Source organism: Xyrauchen texanus, chromosome 47 (assembly GCF_025860055.1).
Source record: "Xyrauchen texanus isolate HMW12.3.18 chromosome 47, RBS_HiC_50CHRs, whole genome shotgun sequence".
NCBI lineage: Eukaryota > Metazoa > Chordata > Actinopteri > Cypriniformes > Catostomidae > Xyrauchen > Xyrauchen texanus.
In genome coordinates, this window is record NC_068322.1 from 4,305,446 (window position 1) to 4,325,307 (window position 19,862).

Genomic DNA, 19,862 nt, shown 5'->3' on the forward strand with positions numbered 1-19,862 from the left:
GCAGAAACAACTTTAAATACTCCGTCATTTTGGGGTATACAGATAAGTGTAAGACATCATTAGAGACTATAAAGGGTCTTCTTTTATTTGTGTACACTCACAATAACAACAAAATCTTGTGCTTTTGTAAAATAAAGAAAATAAAAAGGGTGAGCTTTCAGCAGTCTCTGTCTCCACGAGCATATTTCAGAAACATGTCACAAAAATGAACTGAAACTCTGCGAATACTTAACACAAACATGAAACATATGTCTAAAGAAAGCTTAAAATGTCTACTTTTAAATAAAACTATTCCAATTTAAAACAAATATTCTCCTCCAATATTAATCCGTTTGAAATAAAGCGATGTACAGTTTTTACTAGACTATCTAATTATCTGTAATGTGATCACACCCACCAGCAGAGCGTGCCATTCATACGCTAATGTGCTGAGACGATCAACGCAAATTTACACGGCTGTGAGGTTGTAAACACATTTTATTAATTTTTCTGCGCGTTTGCAATGATACACAGACCAGAAAGCTCCAGGATATTATGGAAGATTTAACATTTTCCTCAGAAGAAGAGCGGGACTCCGATGAACGTTTGTATTTTGAAGAGAGATTTGATCCAGCTGAGGATACAATTTCAGACGAGTAAGTCAATTAGTTTTCATTAGTTGACATGCTATTTTATATATAAATGTACATGTAAATTGTATGCTGTATGATATAAATATGATATGTAATATGATATAAAAATAATATGAACGTTTAGATTATCTTTTAACGTGTTTATGCTGCCTCGTTATCATCAACAAAGCTTGTGCTTGCAAATATGTGTTCAGGTTAAATGTGTAAAATACACTTTAAATATGCCCATATTAGAAAATCACCATCTTATGATTTCTGAAGGATCATGTGACACTGAAGACTGTAGTAATGATGCTGAAAATTCAGCTTTGATCACAAATTGCATTTTACAATATATTTAAATAGAAAACTGTTCTTTTAAATTGTAAAAAGAGTTCAGAATAGCAATGTTGTTTCTGTATTTTGGATCAAATAAATGCAGTCTTGGTGAGCAGAAGAGACTTCTTTTAACGGTAGTGTAGGTATAAAATTAAGTAAAGTCTTTATGTAAAGAAAATATATAGTCAGATTACTTCTTTTAACTTAAAACTTGATTTTGATCATTAAGTCTCCTCACATTCATTCTCTATCCCTGATTGATAGGCCCAGAGGAGGGGACGTTGTATCCTCAGGTGTGAAATACATCTATATTCATGATAGTTCACGCCTCCTTGCATATTACCTATCAACACTAAAAGTGTCTTACAAAAGTTAAATTACTATATTGTTTTGTATGAATGAGTGATCAGGATGGTTTTCACATAATTTTGTAGCAAAAACTCTAGGCTACAAGATCCAGTTCTCAAAAGTCTTGTGGACAAAAACCATGCATAAACATTATTTTCTCAAAAATGCAAACCTGTACATGCATGTTGCTCACATATTATTGTTGTCCAGTTTGTGCTGAATACAGTGTAATTAGACTTTAGCCATTAATATGTTCTTAATCAAATGAAAAAAGTATAAATGTCAAGGCATGTCACAACTTCTCCAGGGCCCAAAATACCCTCAGACCCCAGAGGGTTAAACATATGACCCACTGGGAATATGATGAAAGAAATAAAAGCTGAAATAAATCATTCTCTCTACAATTATTCTGACATTTCATATTCTTAAAATAAAGAAGTGATCCTAACTAACCTAAGACAGCGTATGTCTTCTACGATTAAATGTCAGGAACTGTGAAAAACTTAGTTTAAAGGTGTTTGGTGTATGTAAGGTGTATGTAAACTTCTGACTTCAACCATATGACACCAATGAGTTCAACCATATGACACCAAAGTTTATCTTGTCGCTTTACTAGGTTTCAGCCCCGGGGAAAAGATGCTGCAGGGTACATTATCGAACTGTAATGACTCCAACCATTTAACTCAGCATTAGAAAAGGGGGAATCAATCATTTAAAACAATGCCAAATAGACAACTGTAAACAGTTACATTTAGAGCAGAGATAGAGTGTGCTGTCAAAGGCTGATTCTCAGCTCCTCTGTGAGAGTAGACAATCACTACTATTACCAGCCTGATAATCTTACTGGGCTTCACACCACATGTGTTAGATTCTAATCACCCTACAGATAGCAACTAACCAACTAGTCATGGATAGATAGGATAGTAAAACAAATAGGCTCATTGACTTTTAAAAGGGAAAAGTAAGCACTTCCCTTTGTTGTTGAAGTCAAAGGCTGTATATCAAATCTAAACTCTGTATATGGCACTAATTAACCTGTTACTTGGTATTATGGCTATTACTAATACAACATTCTAGCCAGTATTTGTTCAATATGTTAAGCCTTTAAATCACTTCTGCTGTTGGAATGAATGTCAATTATTGTTGCTTTAAGGAGTTTGAGAGTTCACCTGATTCCCCAGATGGAAGATAAAAACAAGTTCACTAGCAACAGATAAAGAGTTCATTTGGGAACATTAATCTGTACAAATGAACTACAATTACTTCATAATGGGCCATCTTTAAGAGTAATGGCTTACATAAGAAAACACTGATACTTGGATGATGCCTTGTGAAATGGTAACACACTCCTGGTTCACACAGAGAAGAGCAGCCCACACACACACACACACATACACAAAGTCAACTTTGATACAGTGACCAGTGATCAACCGATATGGGTTTTTTAATGGCTGAGGCAGATATCCAGAGAGCAGGGTGGCTGATAGGCTGATACAATGCCGATATATCAAACAATTTAATATAGAAAATAACTATTATTTAGCACTATATTTACTCAAATTCACACTAAACTTAAACTTGTAAATATATATATATATATATTGTATTTTTTGTATTGTATTCTCTTTAGTTTTTTAGTTTAAATTTTAGTAATTTATTTGCACATGAAGAAATTGTTAATATATTAGTAAGAATGAAATTACAGTACACACAGTAGTCCGGCAACCATGGATAGCATGTCCATGTTATCAATTGCATTTTCTAAAAAAATGCAGGCGATTCTCAGCGCCCTCAAGAAATAAAACTTTATCAGCCAATGACGATAATTAACAATTTCATGAATATCCGCCAATATTTCGGCCTCTGTGATATATTGGTCAAACACTAACAGCAGGGGTGGAGCCAGGAGTGATCAGGCAGGGGAAAGCAATCAGGCTGTGGTGGCACAGAAATGTTCGGGCATTTTTATATTGTCGGACTGTGGGTGGGGGTTGAGTGGATACAATGACACCCGGAACAGAGAGGTGCACATTTGTACAGAGATGATTTCACCTCTAAAGAACTAGCAAACAGCTCAAAACAGCAATTGCAAGTAGGGTGGCCAGGCTTCGGTCCATGGTGGCCACGGCTACGCCACTGACTAACAGTGACACACAAATGTAAATAAGAAATCAACCCTGAACTGCTCTGATAAACCAAATAATATTTACTCAAATCAAAATGCAGTCATTTTGCACTATCACAATCCTTCTTTCCTAAGATTCCTTGGCTAAGGGTAGCAACAATCACACTTAAAGATCACAATTGATATAGTTTTTGACAGGGCTTCAATCATCTGATCTAAAGTGACAACTTTGTGTACAATCTAAAACAGATGTGAACCTTAACAACAAACCAAATTAAATGCATATGTCAAAAGCAAAGTCCATGTGTAATAAAACACCATTAAAAGCAGATCAACAGAAATATTCCACTAAAAGCACAAATAAGATCTTCTCATTTTTCACTCACCTCTTCATCACGCTCTATTTCCAGCCCTGCGTCCTTTAAATTGCCCTCAAACTCCTCTCGGATCATGATCTTCTCCCCATCAGCAGGGTCTGGAGGTCCAATGTCCACCACCACCTCCGTGGGTTCATCCAAGTCTTTGTCCTCCACTCCTAAAGGGTAACTACCATTTGAGATAATGGACAGTCTATGCTGACTAGGGGACCCCCTGATAGAGGAACGTTTTCGGTAGTGGTAGACCAGCACATAGTCCACTTTCCTTCGCCCGTCAGTAAAGCAGAGCTGTTTGCGAGGGTCCTGCTCCATGTCCATGAGGTTATTGGCCACCTGTGCAGGTGAGATGAGAATACAATATACCCAGGCTTAGTCTTCATCAGCAGTGTGTGCATATCAAATTCAACTGATGGCAGTGGGGGAGGGGGCAATGGTGAGAATAGATGTAGGTCATACTATTGCTTCTAAATTTGATGTTCTCAATACATTTAAATTTAGATCAAAAGTGTGCAGCTTATAGACACTTTGCATTGATAGCTGTTAATTCTGTGTAATCCTTGTTTCAGTCACTGGCTGTAAAACTAATACTAACCTGCCTGTCTATTAGCTGTAGTAATGGCTACAATTGTTGATTATTCTTGAGAAATCAAATGCATACTTACGTGTATCTTGTTGTCACTTGTTTGGAGCATTTTGTCTCTGAATGAAAAACACAAACGCCCGATGAAACAGCAACAGTTCATTCGTTTCCAGCAAAGTGTGTGTTTTACTGGTGGTATTCACGCACAACAGAACGCATCTCCACAGAAACTTCTCATTCGTCCCTTGTCCCTAGAGGGATACCTGCACGTCTCCAAGCGTAAGAGCGCATCATTAACATGCCGGAGGGGCGTGCGTGTAAAGATGGGCTCGCCAACAGGTTCAAGAGCCAGAGAGATACAAATACAGCACATGCGTTTTGGGGACTACGCTATGGAGCTTTCTCTACCAAACAGCGTTTGTCTTTTCTGTTTTTTTTATTTATTATTATTTATTTATTTATTAGACTATTATTTTTGTATGTAATGTTGAGTCATACGTAAACATGTCCAGATCACAGCTTACCATGAAATAATAATAATAATACGTATTAAGATTAATAATAAGAAAACAATCTATTTTGCAAAAAGAGAATGAAGCTTGTTTTTAGGAGCATTAAGATTTTTGAAATAATTTCCATGACAATTTTTTATAACCGTAAGTGCGTCTGCGTCCTTAAATGCATCAATACTGATTCTTTTGTTCTGTATCACAATAAAGATTTAAGCATTTCAATTTCATAACCCAATTCCATCTAATTGACTAATTACATTAAAACGTCACAATCACTGAAAATAGGCTTCATTTTCTTACAGATAAATGTATTACTTCGCACTTTTGATTTTGGGGTTAAAATGACCTGGACTTGTTCTTGACTTTTTTTTACATTCACTCTTTGCGGTATCAAGTTGTGTGTGCACTAGTCCCCCTTCACAGTATAGTTAGCATTTTTGATATTATAATAGGCTAGTTTATTAAAACCGTTTATATTTGTCGGAGAAGCTACACATAGCTACAACTCATGAAGAATGAATACAGGCTTACGAGTTGTTTGATATATGGACAGGTTCAACAGGCTATTTTCATGACGCAAGGACTCTTCGGTGAAGTTAAATGGACCATGAATGCAGCAGATGGAGCCACTGTTAATTGCAGGTAGTTCCCTAAAAACACTGTAATTGGAGGAGGACTCGCTCAAGGCAGTGCTGGCTCCATTCACAACACAGTTACGCGCCTCTGTTGAAACAGTCAACTTTGAAAAGGCTAAATTAACCTCTATTTGATATATTTACTTTTTTTTAAATAAATTATGCTTGGCCTACATATTTTGTTAAGGGTGCAACTGCATCCCAAAAGACCTCAGAAATGGTCTTAAAGACAAGTCAACCCCGAAAATCATAATAATTTAACCCTTTGATCACACAAGTAAACGAAATGTGCAATAGACCTATGAATAATTGAATACAAAATTAAACAACAAGAACATATTTTCATTAAATTAAAACAATTTGCTCTTCATTTGTGTAAGATTCTAAATATTTATACAAGTATATAAATATAAACAAATAATCTTTGGTAGGCAAATTGAAGTAAAATTTTGTAATGTCAACAGCTAGTTGTTATTCGGGCAGAGCCCATTCGATGCGCTTCATGACTAATGTCGGACTGTTTTTAGCCCATGACCTGTGGATAGGGGTTGTGATGACTTACCTACATACGAAGGATCTAAACACGGCCATGTTGCTGTTAGCGGAAGCGCAATCAGATATGGGAAGATTGCGGACTGTGAAGGCGTAAAATCCTCTGCAGTCTTTGGCAAGTCTTAATTTAATACCATGACTGGTTAAGATAGAGAGGGCTTATGATTGTGCCAAACTTTGACTAATTTCCAGGACCTTTTGTCACGCGTAAAGTCCACCATAACCACCCTGCACCAGAGGAGATGGTTCTCCAATCTATTGATAAAGTAGCATCCAGCCATCCACCCATCTCATTGTAATCATGATGCACACTACTTGGGCCCATCAGCCTTTAATATAATGCTGTTTCATATTCAGAACATCAGAAGCCAAGCGAAATACATTTGTACGCACAGTTACCGTGCTTTTTATACATTTCCAAGCTGCAGATGGTTCATCATCACATATAGGAAACCTACACATTCTGATCAGATCAGTTTTCATTTATATGTATGCATTTGTCTTAATCCATGCTATATGGAATACACAGTGTATAAGCAGAATGGAATAATGATCCTTCCAAAGCACTTCTGAAGGGCCCTTTTTCATAATGCAAGGGAGTCAAGGCTATGTCTTAATCATGAAAATCTGAGTGAAACCAGAAGCTGAATATTATTGACCCATGTTTAAACCAACATGTTTGCTTTACTTATTAAATTTGTGTAATTGTGGAGAATATTGTAAAAGCGACCATCTAAGTCATTAGCGCCCTCGTGTGGTCATACAAAAACAAAATTCATTCGAATTTTAGCAGTGTGTGCCCTCATGTGGCCAACAACCAACATTGCATCCTTAAATATCACCCTTTTTATTTTTTACCAGCCATTATCTATTCCGTTTGTGTTATATTATTGTAATATAGCTAAATAAAATTAGTATGCCTAAAGTTTGAGAATAATTTACCAACATTTCATTTATGGGAAATAATACTGTCTGAGAACCACAAGATGGCGCTAATGCTGCATCCTGACCCTACAAAATCTCAAAACTATCAGAAAAAAATCCTGATCTCAAAACTATCTTGGTGCCAGGATGAACACAGTGTTGTTTTTCACATGTGGCCTCAAATCGATGTTTATTTTTCCTTCTCTCTGTTTTTGGGAAACCCATATAAATATATCAACTTTACTGCACAAAGTTTTAAAATATTAATCAAATATATTATAAAAAGAATAAATCACTTTGTTAGAAGCTGGGATTTTGTTGCTATTTAGGAAGTGAAACTTTTTGCTACATTCGGCATCCTTTAAGGATTTCACTTGTCTCAGTTCAAGCACTGTGATTTGTAGGAGTGTAAGAAGTTATGGTCAATGTGTTTCCAGCATGTCTTTTGTTACTCCAGTGTATGACTAAAAGGGATGCAATATGTTTCTTTACCAACGTACAAGAGGATGTTTCATTATCTGGTGCAAACAAGATATGTTTTCAAATTTTTGCTCAATATCTCTTGGTTTACTTCTGACAAAAAAATGTGCACACATTCCAGAGTGCGCACATGTACCAAACATGACCCCAAAAAACTGATTTCATTTACAAAATCAGACTTTTACTCAGTAACCTCACTCAAAATTAAATTACTGGTAGATGTCACTGTGAGGTCTGGAGAATTAATTGTGTGGAATTTCATACCTTAATGATTTGGCTCTATTTGTGTGCAGAGTGGCAATTTAACTGAATGAGCATCTGAGATACTGAGGTGAGAAATATGCACTGTAAAATTGTTCCTGAGTTGTGACTCGATTCACAGCCATCTGCCTCAGATCTGTCCTTCAATCATCTAGTCTTTATTTCTCTCATTCACCACTTTTCCATTTGCACAGTGAGCAAGTGACAGTTTTGAGCAAGACAATGGTCATAGATTACATCGATCGACTTAAAAACGGCTTCATAAAGTATATCTACATTCAGTTACTCTTCATTCCATATAACTGTAATTCAGATGTTTGCATGTGTCCCTGGAAGTGTGATCGACCGGCATTGTGTTCTGGTTACTGAGGGTGACGTACATCACAGATAGAGATGGATGAATGTCAAAACACTGGGTTATGAAGGACTGCTCCGACTGTGACATTGGGCTTTATTCTTCTGTACAAAATAGTGATGCTCCAAATGAGACTGTTATTATAACTGTTCTCACCTCACCAGCTTTAGGAGAAATCAATCAAAGCAAAAAACCTCTATGATTAGACAGAGGCTTTGTAAACAGAGCTACAAATGCTGCAGTGACTAACAGATTGCCTAAGGTAGTGATGCATGTTCATTTCCTGCAGTAGTTTTGGAAGGAAATGTGACAGTGACTTAAGCCCTACTCAAGTTTTAAGGATTTAGTGCCTAGACATTATACCCAGTTATTGAGAAAGAAACCGCAATAATGACTAGATGTTGCAACTGTTTAGGCCTGAAATTACTAGCTGATGTGTCACTGTGGGATGTAGACCTCCTGGAATATTTCAGTCATTTCTGGGAGAGGAAATTGTTGTAGGTTGGGTCTGCTGTGATTCACGAGATATGTAGTCTGTGTAAGTGTAAGCATTTATCTTAAACTAAACCTTTGATGCATGAGTTATAAAATCACAAAGAAAAAGAATATATAAAAGGACACTAAAAATTATATAATTGAAAGAACTTTTGTACTTTTATTTTGGTGTGTGAGCACGTTATGGAATGCGTAAATTAATTTTAGCCCACTATTTTGTAAATACTCAAATGGCCCTTAATAGGAAAAAGGTTCCCCATCCCTGTTTTGCAGTTTTAGGGTTTATGGCATTGTCATCGTGGTAACAAGGTTGTAAAATCAGGTTTATTTTTACTCTTAAATCAATCATGCTAACAGGCATATTGTTTACATAATTTAAAAACACTAAATCATTAAACGCTTATGTTTTGGTTCCAATCTGCTTCTAATGTAAATGCCTCAGTGTACCAGACAGGCACGGATTTAGAAAGCAGAGCCCCCCCTCCCAGAACTCATGGCCCAAACTCACACAGCATCTTCATTTGTAGAAACAGTAAAAGGAAGCTGTGGGTTTTTCTTTAGTTTAAAACAAAACTCAATTTCTTGTGACGTTAACTGTGACAGCAAAGGAGATCTATAATATCTATAAAACAATGACATATGTTTCATGTTTGTGTGATAAGTATTCGCAGAATTTCTTTATTTTTGTGACGTGTTTCATATATATGCTCGTGGAGACGGAGACGTCTGACAGCTCACCCTTTTTATTTTCTTTATTTTACAAAAGCACAAGGTTTTGTTGTTATTGTGAGTGTAAATAAAAGTAGACCCTTTATAGTCTCTAATGATGTCTTACACTTATCTGTATGCCCCAAAATGACAGAGAATTTTATGTTGTTTCCGCTGTAATGATAAATAAATCCAGCAGGAGGCGCCGGCGCGTCCGCCGACCCCAGAGGGTTAATCAGCGGCAGGTTCTAAAAATATTAAAAGCAATAAAGCGATACTTCTCTGCAGTGAACTGATGGAAAAAGACGAAAGATATAGGCTACTTTTAAAATATTATGTGAAATATTACTCGAAAGTACCCTGAACTTGAGAATGACTCCCACATATTATGCATTGATAAGCCTAGACCGCAAATCTGGTCATAAAAATTAAAAGTCAATATTAATACAACAACATTACATGATTTAAAAAGCAACTTATCATACGGGGACAGAGGGGTGGTGAAATGCGGGTGCTGGACTCTATAGCTAAATCAGAAAAAGTATTTATTTAGGTGGGTCAGTGCACACAGATTCGGAAGGCTTCGGCACCGATCCGGGCATCTATAATAGGTTTTTAATAAGGGGAAAAGGGAATAGAGAGACCTACATTTTGAGGCTGTTAAACTGGTAATGTACGTTAACCTACCTGTCACCGCCGGGTCTCTGCCGCCTTCAGTGGCTTCCGAAGCACTTGCTTCGGTTTCGGAGTCGGAGACTGTGGTGGTGGGGGGGCACTTGAACAGGTGTCTGTCACCCCAACCGGGCTGTGGTTCTCTGTCTTGTCGTGCTGGTGCTGATGCTCAGGTTAATCTGAAAAGAAAGATTTAGCTTTCTCCCTTTTAGCTTTCCATTTTGTGGCTCCACTGCTCCACCGTTATTTATCCATGTTGTTTGTTTTTTTGATGTCCTCAATTCTCTTTTTTTCACACTATCTTCTACCGCCGGTCTTGCCGCTATCAACAGTTTCCGCGGTAACCTGACTCATTGTCATCATCAGACACAGCTGACACGGCCAAAAAACTGATCATGATACTTTTTTGTGTGCAAATAAATTATTGTTAACACACAAACACACACTCATTAATTAATTTTATTAAAATGTAATTTTAAATAAAACAAAAAAGGATGAGGCCACACAGTTAGTGGGGTCTTGGAGGCCCCCTACATTTCGGAGGCCCCCGGGCACCGGCCCAATCGGTAAATCCAGACTTGGTACCAGATCAAATCGAAACTTCTTCAAGTCAGCATGTTTTCTTTGTGATAATCAACGTTATGCCACAAATTGCTGTCAATTCAGACTAACTTTTTATTAAACCTCAAACGAGCATAAGCATACCCAAATATTACATCATAGCACATCTATCCACTGCAAAAGAAGATAAAAGTAAATATTCAAGTCATACTTGGTGCATTATTTTTGTTCAATGTATATATATTGAAGAAATATTTATTCTTAATCATGGTGTTGTGCTGTCAAAGATATAGGTTAATGATTGATTACCAATTTTAAATTAATAAGACACAGAGACATGCCACAGAAAGGTTTGAAGTTTCATGTTACAGTAATACTCTGATCACAAGACCAACAACTATTCTTAGCTGTCGGCCATAACTCCTGTGGCACAGTCCATGAAAGAGCTCCACAGTCTGAGAACAAGCCAAGAGTACAAGACGGAGCTTACGACAGGACAAAACAGAATGGCATGGCCTAGCAATGAGTTATCTGTCTTTAGTGGATATTATACAGTAGGCTATTAGTAGTTGTCAATCATTTCAGTGCCATTAAAGCATGCCATTTTAAAAAGAAAGAAAGAAAGAAGTTACACAAACAAGAGAAGTCATCTCTTGATCAGCAAGCTGTTGGTGCAGGTTTGGCAACTGAAGTCCAAAAATCTATAAAAAGCTCTGATTCGTGTGGATCTTTTATGCTCATTCTTCCCATGTATACTCTGTGCTTATATACAGTTCTCCTGGTTTGACTTTGAATTGTGGTCTGTGCTTTTCCACCAGACCAATTATTTTACTAAGCAGTTTGTAAGCTCTCATCTGTATTCTGCCTCAACACTTTCCCCTAAAATAAATCCACCTCCCCTCACTTTTGCTCCTCCTTCTTGTTGGTGTGGCCTGTTGGAAATACCACTCGCCTTGTCTTTAAGCTGGGAAAGAAGCACATTTCATTTCTTGATACTGCACTGAATTCTACAATTTAGCCATGGCTGGAGGTGGACTTCAGTTTATCAAATACTTGCTCTTTGTCTTCAATTTTATCTTCTGGGTAAGTGTTTTTCCACCATTACCTCAGCACATGTTGATTCAAGTATGTTTGAGGAATATAAATGTAATAAAAGTAAATGTGACTCCACCTAAAAGCGTGTAAAGCCTGCTAAAGATGCTTGTTTGGAGGTTTTTTGTACTCTCTTTTTTTGTCCCTTGCCTGAAGGTTTGTTTTGTTTTCAAACTCCATAGATAACTCCATATATCCAAATCAGATGCAGTGTATGACAAACTTTGCTCTTTGAAAGTTACTCAAGGTATAAAATTAGATTGAGAGAAGCTGTGGTCAAAAGATTTATTTCAAATTTTTAGTTAAATCAAATACAGAATTATGTTGGGCCTATTTGTCATTTGGAAACCTTTGAATACATAAAGACTGAAGATTAAATCACTCTGACTTGGGGCAGGAAAACAGCTTAATGATTGAAGACATTTCAAACTAAATGCACTCATGTAGATGTAAAACAGAATATAAAATGGCAAGCTGATAACTGCATTTATCATTCTGCCACTAGGTATTTTGGGTTAAACAGAGATAGAAAGCTGCCTAATGGGCATAGCAACAACTGACTTTTGTCTTACAAGAACTTTGACATGATTCAAAGACATTTTGGTGTTAAGACTTGGCCTGCGTAATCATTGTGGTGAGTGAGCAAACTAGTTAACACTAAATCCACCCATTACAACTAGCTCTCATTCTGTGTGAATGGAAAAAGGTGGGATCTGTTTGGGAATCTTTGGGTTGAGCCTCCACACCCCTGAGAGTGACTCACAGTGAACTCATGTCTGTGATGCATTTTCCACAACAGAAAAAAGTTTCTCAGTGGAGGATTTCCTTTGGAAGTGCCAAAGATGCCTGTGTGTGTTTTCACTACATCACTGGCCAAACCAAAGGAAAAGCACAGTACATATACCCTGACCCAGTACCACCCTTTGCAAAAAGTTATAGCAGGTTGAATGAGAATGAAAAGTTGAGGTACTTTTTCATGTGCACAACAATGACATAGTGGTCTCTGACCAGATCAATTAAATACCCTCATTTACTGTACATAATTTGAAAAAAATTACAACTATGATTTGAGTTATTTATTAAATCATTTTAAGTTATTTACTAAAGCTGTCAGATGTGGTGTGCAATACAGTGATTTTTACAGTGAATATAAAACCCACTTAATCAACCTCGAGAAGCTTATTTAAAATAAAATCAACGTGATAAATTACCATGGAGTAATGTAGTTTTGATGGACACATCTACACAAATCTGTTTTCGTTGAAGATAATTTTTCAGTTTCCTAAATCCTAATGTCTTTTCCAAAGTAAAGTCGGTGGAGGAAAACGCAGATCCAGTTTGGATGAGAAGCGTAAGCATAGGGAAATATATGCATTTTCAAACAAAAATGTATTAGGCCACATCCATGCTTATCTTGTAAATTTTGAAACCTTAGTTTTCAGTTTCCTAGCATCATTGTTTTCTAAAGTGTGCGGTAATGGAGGTCGCTTTCGTTGTCATTCTAGTGTGGATGAGAGGTGTAAACATAGTGAAATGTATGTGTTTTCAAAAGAAAGATTATCATTGTGGACATAACCTAAACCGGAGTTGGAAATATCGTGATTATAAGTTACGTGCACTTGAATGACCAAGCGAAGTCGTATTTTCTAGTGGGAAACTCTGAATTCTAGATTTTACCCGAATCGCTGACTTGTGATGTTGGAAGCAGCTTGTCGACATGAAAGATGATGGAAAGCAACTATTTAGCCAAATAATTTTATTTTAGTGCTTTATTTCAATAATGTTAATTTGTTTCGTATAGATTATCCATCTTCTATAGCCGCTTGTCTAATATAGGGTCACAGGTAGTGCTGGAGCCTACCCCAGCTATCTCAGGCCAAAGACAGGTGGCCAGTCCATCACAGGGTAACACACACAGACATTCACACACTCTCTCACACACTTTAGGGGTCTCCAATTAACTTAACCTGCACGTCATTTTGGCTGTGGGGGAAACCGGAGCACCCAGAGGAAACCCACATGAACATAGGGAGAACATGCAAACACCACACAGAAAGGCCCCATTGAGCTTGGAATCAAACCTGGGACCTTCTTGCTGTAAGGCATGGTGCTTCCTACCATGCCACGTAAATTCATTTAAATTGCAATTCAAGTTCATGCAAATTAATTAATAATTTGCTAGATGCCATGATTTTATAAATGATATAGATTGCATAAAAGTGATTGTCCACCAGCACAACAGAAAACAGACTTTTGCCGTCATTCATTATGTATTTGATTTATTTTGGCTTCTTCTGAATTTTGTTTCTGACTTAAAAGTGTGACTTTTGGAGTAATATTGTAATTTGGCACATTAAGAGACCATGTGCAGTCAGAGGTGTGCGTTTATCTGTATTTAAAATCTGATTGTACAACATCTTCAAACATTGTTGACCTATTCAGGATTTAGAGTTGGAACTATCCATTTAATTAAACTCCTATTTTAATAGGAATGATAATAAAGGGTGCTTTTCAATTAAATGCGGTGTGGGTTAGATGTGGGCTGTTGATTAACTTTAGGCTGTGAGAGCATGTAGGAACACAATGATCACAATCTAGTATAAATGTTACTCATTCGTGTAAGTCACATTGCTGTGTTCGGGGTATTAATGGAAGAAATGCAAGATTAATTCTAGATCATGGTGTATTTTTCCGTATCTCTTCTTCTCTCAATGTTTGCTCTGTGAAAGGTAGACACTGCATTTGTCAAGACTATCACGTTGGTCCACTGCTGTGGTTTCACAGTTGTTTCATGGCGTGAATGCCTTTGTTGCTTAATGCATGTTGGACTTCATTCTCTCAGAACGAGAGTAAAATATTTGGATTTATGCCTCACTTTCGGTGTGTTTGTCCCTTGTAAATAATGCCATTCTTGGTATGTGGCTATGTTTCCTTTATGTGAGTGTAACATGCATTCAGTTTAAACCAATGATTATTTTCTTTGTTCCTTTTATCAGCTTGCAGGAACAGGAGTTTTGGCTGTTGGTCTCTGGCTGCGTTTCGATGAAAGAACTAAAGGACTTTTCAATGTAGAAGGTTCTCCGTCTGTATTCTTCACAGGTGAGATCTGGCCTCTCAGCGCCCTCAGGACCACATTTCTATATTTATGCTCCACATTCTGAGTCCTGAATGTTTATGTTTTAGTTTCTTTAAGACTGATATAAGTGCACCTGAAATCAGCACTTAACTCCAGTTCCAACACATCACATCCTGCATGATCTTGTCTTTATTAGCTAGTGTTTGGGTATGATGGTAGTCATGGGAACAGGCCACCCCCATTTACAGATCAGACCATCTGTAGATCAGATCATCATTTGAATAGCACGCCATCAACACCTTGATAAATGGAAATGTGAAATAAAATAAAAAATTAGGGTGTGTGAAACAGAGACAAGAGAGTTGTTTAAGGCTTATCTTCAGAATATCAGAGCTAAGATCCACTACCAGTTAAATGTTTTTATGTCTCATGATATTACCCTTTTGATCTAAAGGCTTATGATAAATGTCTTATATAAACGTGACTTTAACACAACTAAAACGTATATATAGGCAATTTATATTAAACCAAATAGCTTGACTGCACTAGACATGTTTTTTGCAGTCGTATATAAAACATGTCCAACATGATGGCATGAAAGGCCATCCTATTCTTCGGTAGGGTGTGTTTGTTTTCATGAAAGACTGAATTCCTTCCCAGCTTTGGAGGTTTGCAGAGAAAGACCACAAAATGGCACCCAGCAAAATGAAGTTTAAAATTAAAAGCAACCCTCTAATAAATCACAAGTCACTGTAAGAGAGTAAAGAAGGGCCTGAAACTGGGGCAGGTCTGTTAGAGTTATAATGGCAGTGCTGTTTTGCATGAGGCTGCGTTTGGCCAACACAATGCCAGCTCTCTTTAAGCTGCAATGCCAAACATCCTAATGACAGAAAAGCAGCTGGTGTTGCAATGTTTCTATGGATACCACACTACAATTTTTGCATACCACACTACAATTTTTAAGTATGCAGTATTTTTTACTGCATACTTAGGTCTAACTTAAACAAAAATATGTTTAAACGGAAGCAATTTTATGAATGAATTGCATATTATTTGGGCCAGTGTTGGCTCAGTGGTTAAGGCTCTGGGTTACTGTCCGAAAGAGAACTAACCACCCCTGATTTCCAATATACCTGTTCATCTTTTGATTAAACACCCAAATAGCAGAAATAAGGATAAATGGCAATAAGATGTATGGTGTTTGTATGTAATATTTGATATAATGAACAGTCTCTCTCTTTCCTACTTTAGGGGTATACATCCTCATTGTGGCAGGTGCCATCATGATGGTGGTCGGGTTCCTCGGCTGCTGTGGAGCATTAAGAGAGTCAGCATGCATGCTGGGACTGGTAATTAACATAACGTTTTGCTTCACAATTGCAAAGTCCTTGCAGACCAACATTGCAGTATTTTTTACTGATGGTCTTTAATATTCTTTGTTGTTTACTGTCTCCAGTTCTTTGTGTTCCTGTTGATCATTTTTGCTGCAGAGGTGGCTGCTGGAATCTGGGGATTGTCCAATCAGGACAAGGTGGTTGATGTTCAAACTATATACTGATGCTCTATGCATTGGGTCTTTTTTTATCCTTTTACACATTGTCTTATATTCTTTAACTCTTCCTTCTCAGATTGTTTCAGATGTCCAACAGTTTTACACGCAGACATTCAACAACTACAAAGACACTAAGCAGGAAGCACTGAGAGAAACTCTGAAATTGATTCAGTATGGAGTATGTATCAGTGTTGCTGTTGTTAATGAAAACTACATTTTCATTCACTTTAATAAAAATAAAAACACACATCATTGGAAAAACTGAAACTAAATTGAAATATTTATTTCATGATTAAAAAAATAAAATGAAACCCAAATGAATCCTTAAATATATAGTTGCTTTGCCATTACAAACCTCGGGTCTTTAGCGACCCAGCACATATATCCATCACAAATGGATTTAAAAATTACCCAGATAGTGTCATTTAAAGCCTTTTCAAGACTATTAGAAAATAATAGAATAGGATATATTGTTACATTTTGATGTTTATTTTTCATGTATCAAATCAGATGCAACAAATTATTGAAAGGGGATTTATTACTTGCAGAATAATATGAGATGCAACTGGCTATAGATTGTGATACTATTACATATCCTGGGTCACTAATGTCCCTATTAAGCAATTGGCAGAAATATATTTTTTGCAGTTTTTATTGTTACACTATTCAAAAGAGAAAGATTAAGGAATACTAAAGAGATGGGTGTGTAACTCTGCATGTTAAAGGGGGTGGAGCTATGTCCTGGGTCACTAAAGACCCAAAGTATGCATTTAAATGTTAATTTTAATGCTTATTCAGTGTTCTTGTTCATGGTTTATTCAAACTATAACAGTTCAAACATTAAAAATAATAATAAATAAATAAATACAAACAGTGTTCCAAGTTTATCTGAACAACCATTTGCTGTGTCCTTTTAGCTGAAGTGCTGTGGACCAACAGGAACGGCCTTTGATGGAGCTACTGAAACCTGTCCGAAAAAGGAAGGATTTGAATTGCTTGTCACTACGGTACCAGAAACTCCATAAATCATGAAATAATTTTTCTCCTAAGAAAAATGTTTGTTATCAGTAGTATCTTTCCATGTACTATAGATAGATACTTTATTGCTGGTTTTTACCCTAGAGCTGCCCATATGCCATTAAGGAAGTGTTCACCTCAAGGCTTCACATCATTGGAGGAGTCGGGATTGGTATTGGGGTGATCGTGGTGAGTATGGATGTGACATCATCAACTGCTCTCTGAATGATTTACATTTTGCCAATGATTACATTAGAGTAGATTCTGTTCGTTTTGAACTGAGAAGCATTGATGAAGCGCCAGAGCTCATTTTTGGGGAGGAAGCCGCTGAACTGATTCTTTCTTTCTCTCATTGGCAGATCTTCGGTATGATCTTCAGCATGCTGCTGTGCTGTGGTATTCAACGAACTCGGGACGTTGTATGAGCTGTCATTACCACAACAGCCGGTTTTCTGCCATGTATTTATCTGTTTGTGAATGTATATTTGAGTCACACCCATTTTATCTTCTAACAAAGCCCAGCATTAAACAACCATCCTAAACCAGTTACAGGCTGGGCATATACTGGGCAAAAGTATGAATTGCTCTTAAATACCTACATGTAAATGGCCTTGTCAGGTCCATTTTAATTTCTTTGGTGTTTCAGTTAACATTCATATTTGCCTGTTTGAATTTACATGGAAGCTTCAGACATTTTTCTCTTTATTTTTTTATACATTATAACATTTTATAATGAAAAAGCTTATTTTATGAATGTGTTTATAATTTTCTCTATGTACCAACATCAGTGTATGGACAGGGAGGAACACTTTGAAATGACAAATAAAGTAGTTGATAACCAGTTTCTGACTGAATGTTGATGAAAAATGCACCACAATGCTCCATGCTGTTTTTCATTCTATTTTTTTATTTTAATTTTTTTGCCATAAAACCTTTGAATGATAGTTTTATTTCATTGTAGCAAAGGGACCATTGCAATGATGCTATCAAAAAATAAGCCATTTTGAATGCATTGGATAATTAAAAGTAGATAATTGCATGGCAGAGAGTCTTTGTGTCATGCTTTGACTTTCTAAGAACAGACATTTCAACGGAATCTTTCACACTTTATACCAAATGTTCATCCTTTTATTAATGGCACTTTTGAGATCAAAGATCAACCAGACAACTTCATTAATTTGCGTGATAAAACTAAAATGGTTCCATTTGACAGTTTATAGAACTGAAAATATTGACTACCATTTAATCCCCCTGTGATGAATTATATATATAATATACATATATAGGCAAATGTATTTGCAAAATTAATATGCACATAAATAAGCTTGATTGGCACAAAACTAAATACATTGCTTTTTTCCTTTATCCTTGGTGGCTCTGGCCAGCCATAGCCTCTGAACTCCAAGCAGTCCCTTGCATTATGAGAGATGTAGTAAGCAGTCTTTCTCTATGGCAGCACGTCTGTCTTTGTGGATTTGGCACTGACAGACCTTTTCTTGGATGATCACATATTTTTGCTTTTGGTGGCAGGTTTGGCACTTTTAGTTCTTGTCTTTTTAGAAGCTGGAGGCTGTGACATTCACATTACGATGGGAAAATGTAGGTACCGTATATAGAAGATCTTGTGTAATAGAAATCATATCTGATTTTCCAAAGATTGTTATCTTTTGGCCTTTTAGCAAAATGTAAAAGTCTAAAAAGCAAGGTAACAATGGAATTTTTACCATTATTCAGTGTCTTCCTCTTACGCAATAGATAGAATATACTTTTAAATACACTGAAAAATCAAATCAGTGGCATCAGTAATGTTTCATATGTGATATCACCCCAATCATTCACCCAAACCAATAAATAAATCAAATTTCCTCTGAACAGATTTAAGTTGTCTGCCCCATGTGATCATGTGATCACTCTATCGGGCACTACATGCATGCTGTAAGCTGGCCCTTTGCAGTAGCTACATACATGAGTATACATCAGGTTCTGCTGGATTTTAAACTTTAAAACATTTTGTTTCCAGCTGTAAGACAAATTCTACTAAAGATGTCTTACCAGAGGTTTGCCGTTCCAGTTCAGCAAGTCTCCCTTGGATCCTCTGTTGTGTTTATTTGGGTGATCAGTCCTGGGAGCGTTTCCATTGAACTCACACTGGCTTTTCTGGTTGGTCAATTATTTATTTCTTTTTTTCGTCAGCCTCACACCATTTAAGCTCTTAAAGCACATACAGAAAAACCCTGATGTAAGTTTACTTGGTATAAATACTTTATATTAAGAATCATGTGGAGCTACTTCCTTGAATACCTTCGAAAAAAATTGACTTGCTTCAATAATTTTAATTGTTTAGTTTATTAAACTTTTTTTTAAAAACAATTTGAACTATTACTTAATAAAATACGGTGCAAAAACATTGGTTGTTACATTTTGCTAGCTAACAACCAATCGTTTTCAATTGAACATACATTTATTGTCCACAAGGGGGCGCACGGACGTTCAGAAAATCAAATCTCAGGACGTTTTTGTCTCCTGCTTAAGACATTTATAAACTAACAACTATAATCATTTAAATCTATTTATTTCAAGGATTTTAATC

The 19,862-nt window shown here is 36.6% G+C and overlaps 2 protein-coding genes across 2 annotated transcripts in view; one reads left to right on the forward strand and one right to left on the reverse strand.

The window, feature by feature from the left end:
• LOC127639037 (anoctamin-1-like) overlaps positions 1-4,558 on the reverse strand; it is a 66,800-nt gene extending 62,242 nt beyond the window's left edge. Inside the window, exons 1-2 of the mRNA XM_052120859.1 lie at positions 4,463-4,558; positions 3,810-4,133 (exon numbers count right to left, since the gene is read on the reverse strand). Of these exons, the coding sequence (XP_051976819.1) occupies positions 3,810-4,133; positions 4,463-4,543 (405 nt within the window). The 5' untranslated portion in view covers positions 4,544-4,558. The remainder of the gene's footprint in view (positions 1-3,809; positions 4,134-4,462) is intronic.
• Positions 4,559-11,471: 6,913 nt separating this feature from the next.
• LOC127639014 (CD9 antigen-like) lies at positions 11,472-18,271 on the forward strand. Its single transcript, XM_052120821.1, has 8 exons — positions 11,472-11,618; positions 14,624-14,726; positions 15,955-16,052; positions 16,160-16,234; positions 16,332-16,433; positions 17,173-17,262; positions 17,378-17,461; positions 17,632-18,271. Exons 1-8 carry the CDS (start codon positions 11,556-11,558, stop codon positions 17,695-17,697), a joined length of 681 nt encoding a protein of 226 aa, XP_051976781.1. The 5' UTR covers positions 11,472-11,555; the 3' UTR covers positions 17,698-18,271.
• Positions 18,272-19,862: the final 1,591 nt, after the last annotated feature.

Bases quoted from the DNA above. Each gene is read 5' to 3' on its own strand.
- LOC127639014 (XM_052120821.1), top strand. From the start codon at position 11,556: ATGGCTGGAGGTGGACTTCAGTTTATCAAATACTTGCTCTTTGTCTTC. The intron at 16,053-16,159 runs GTAATTAACATA...TACTGTCTCCAG, and splicing joins CAGCATGCATGCTGGGACTG to TTCTTTGTGTTCCTGTTGAT. The intron at 17,462-17,631 runs GTGAGTATGGAT...TCTCATTGGCAG, and splicing joins TTGGTATTGGGGTGATCGTG to ATCTTCGGTATGATCTTCAG.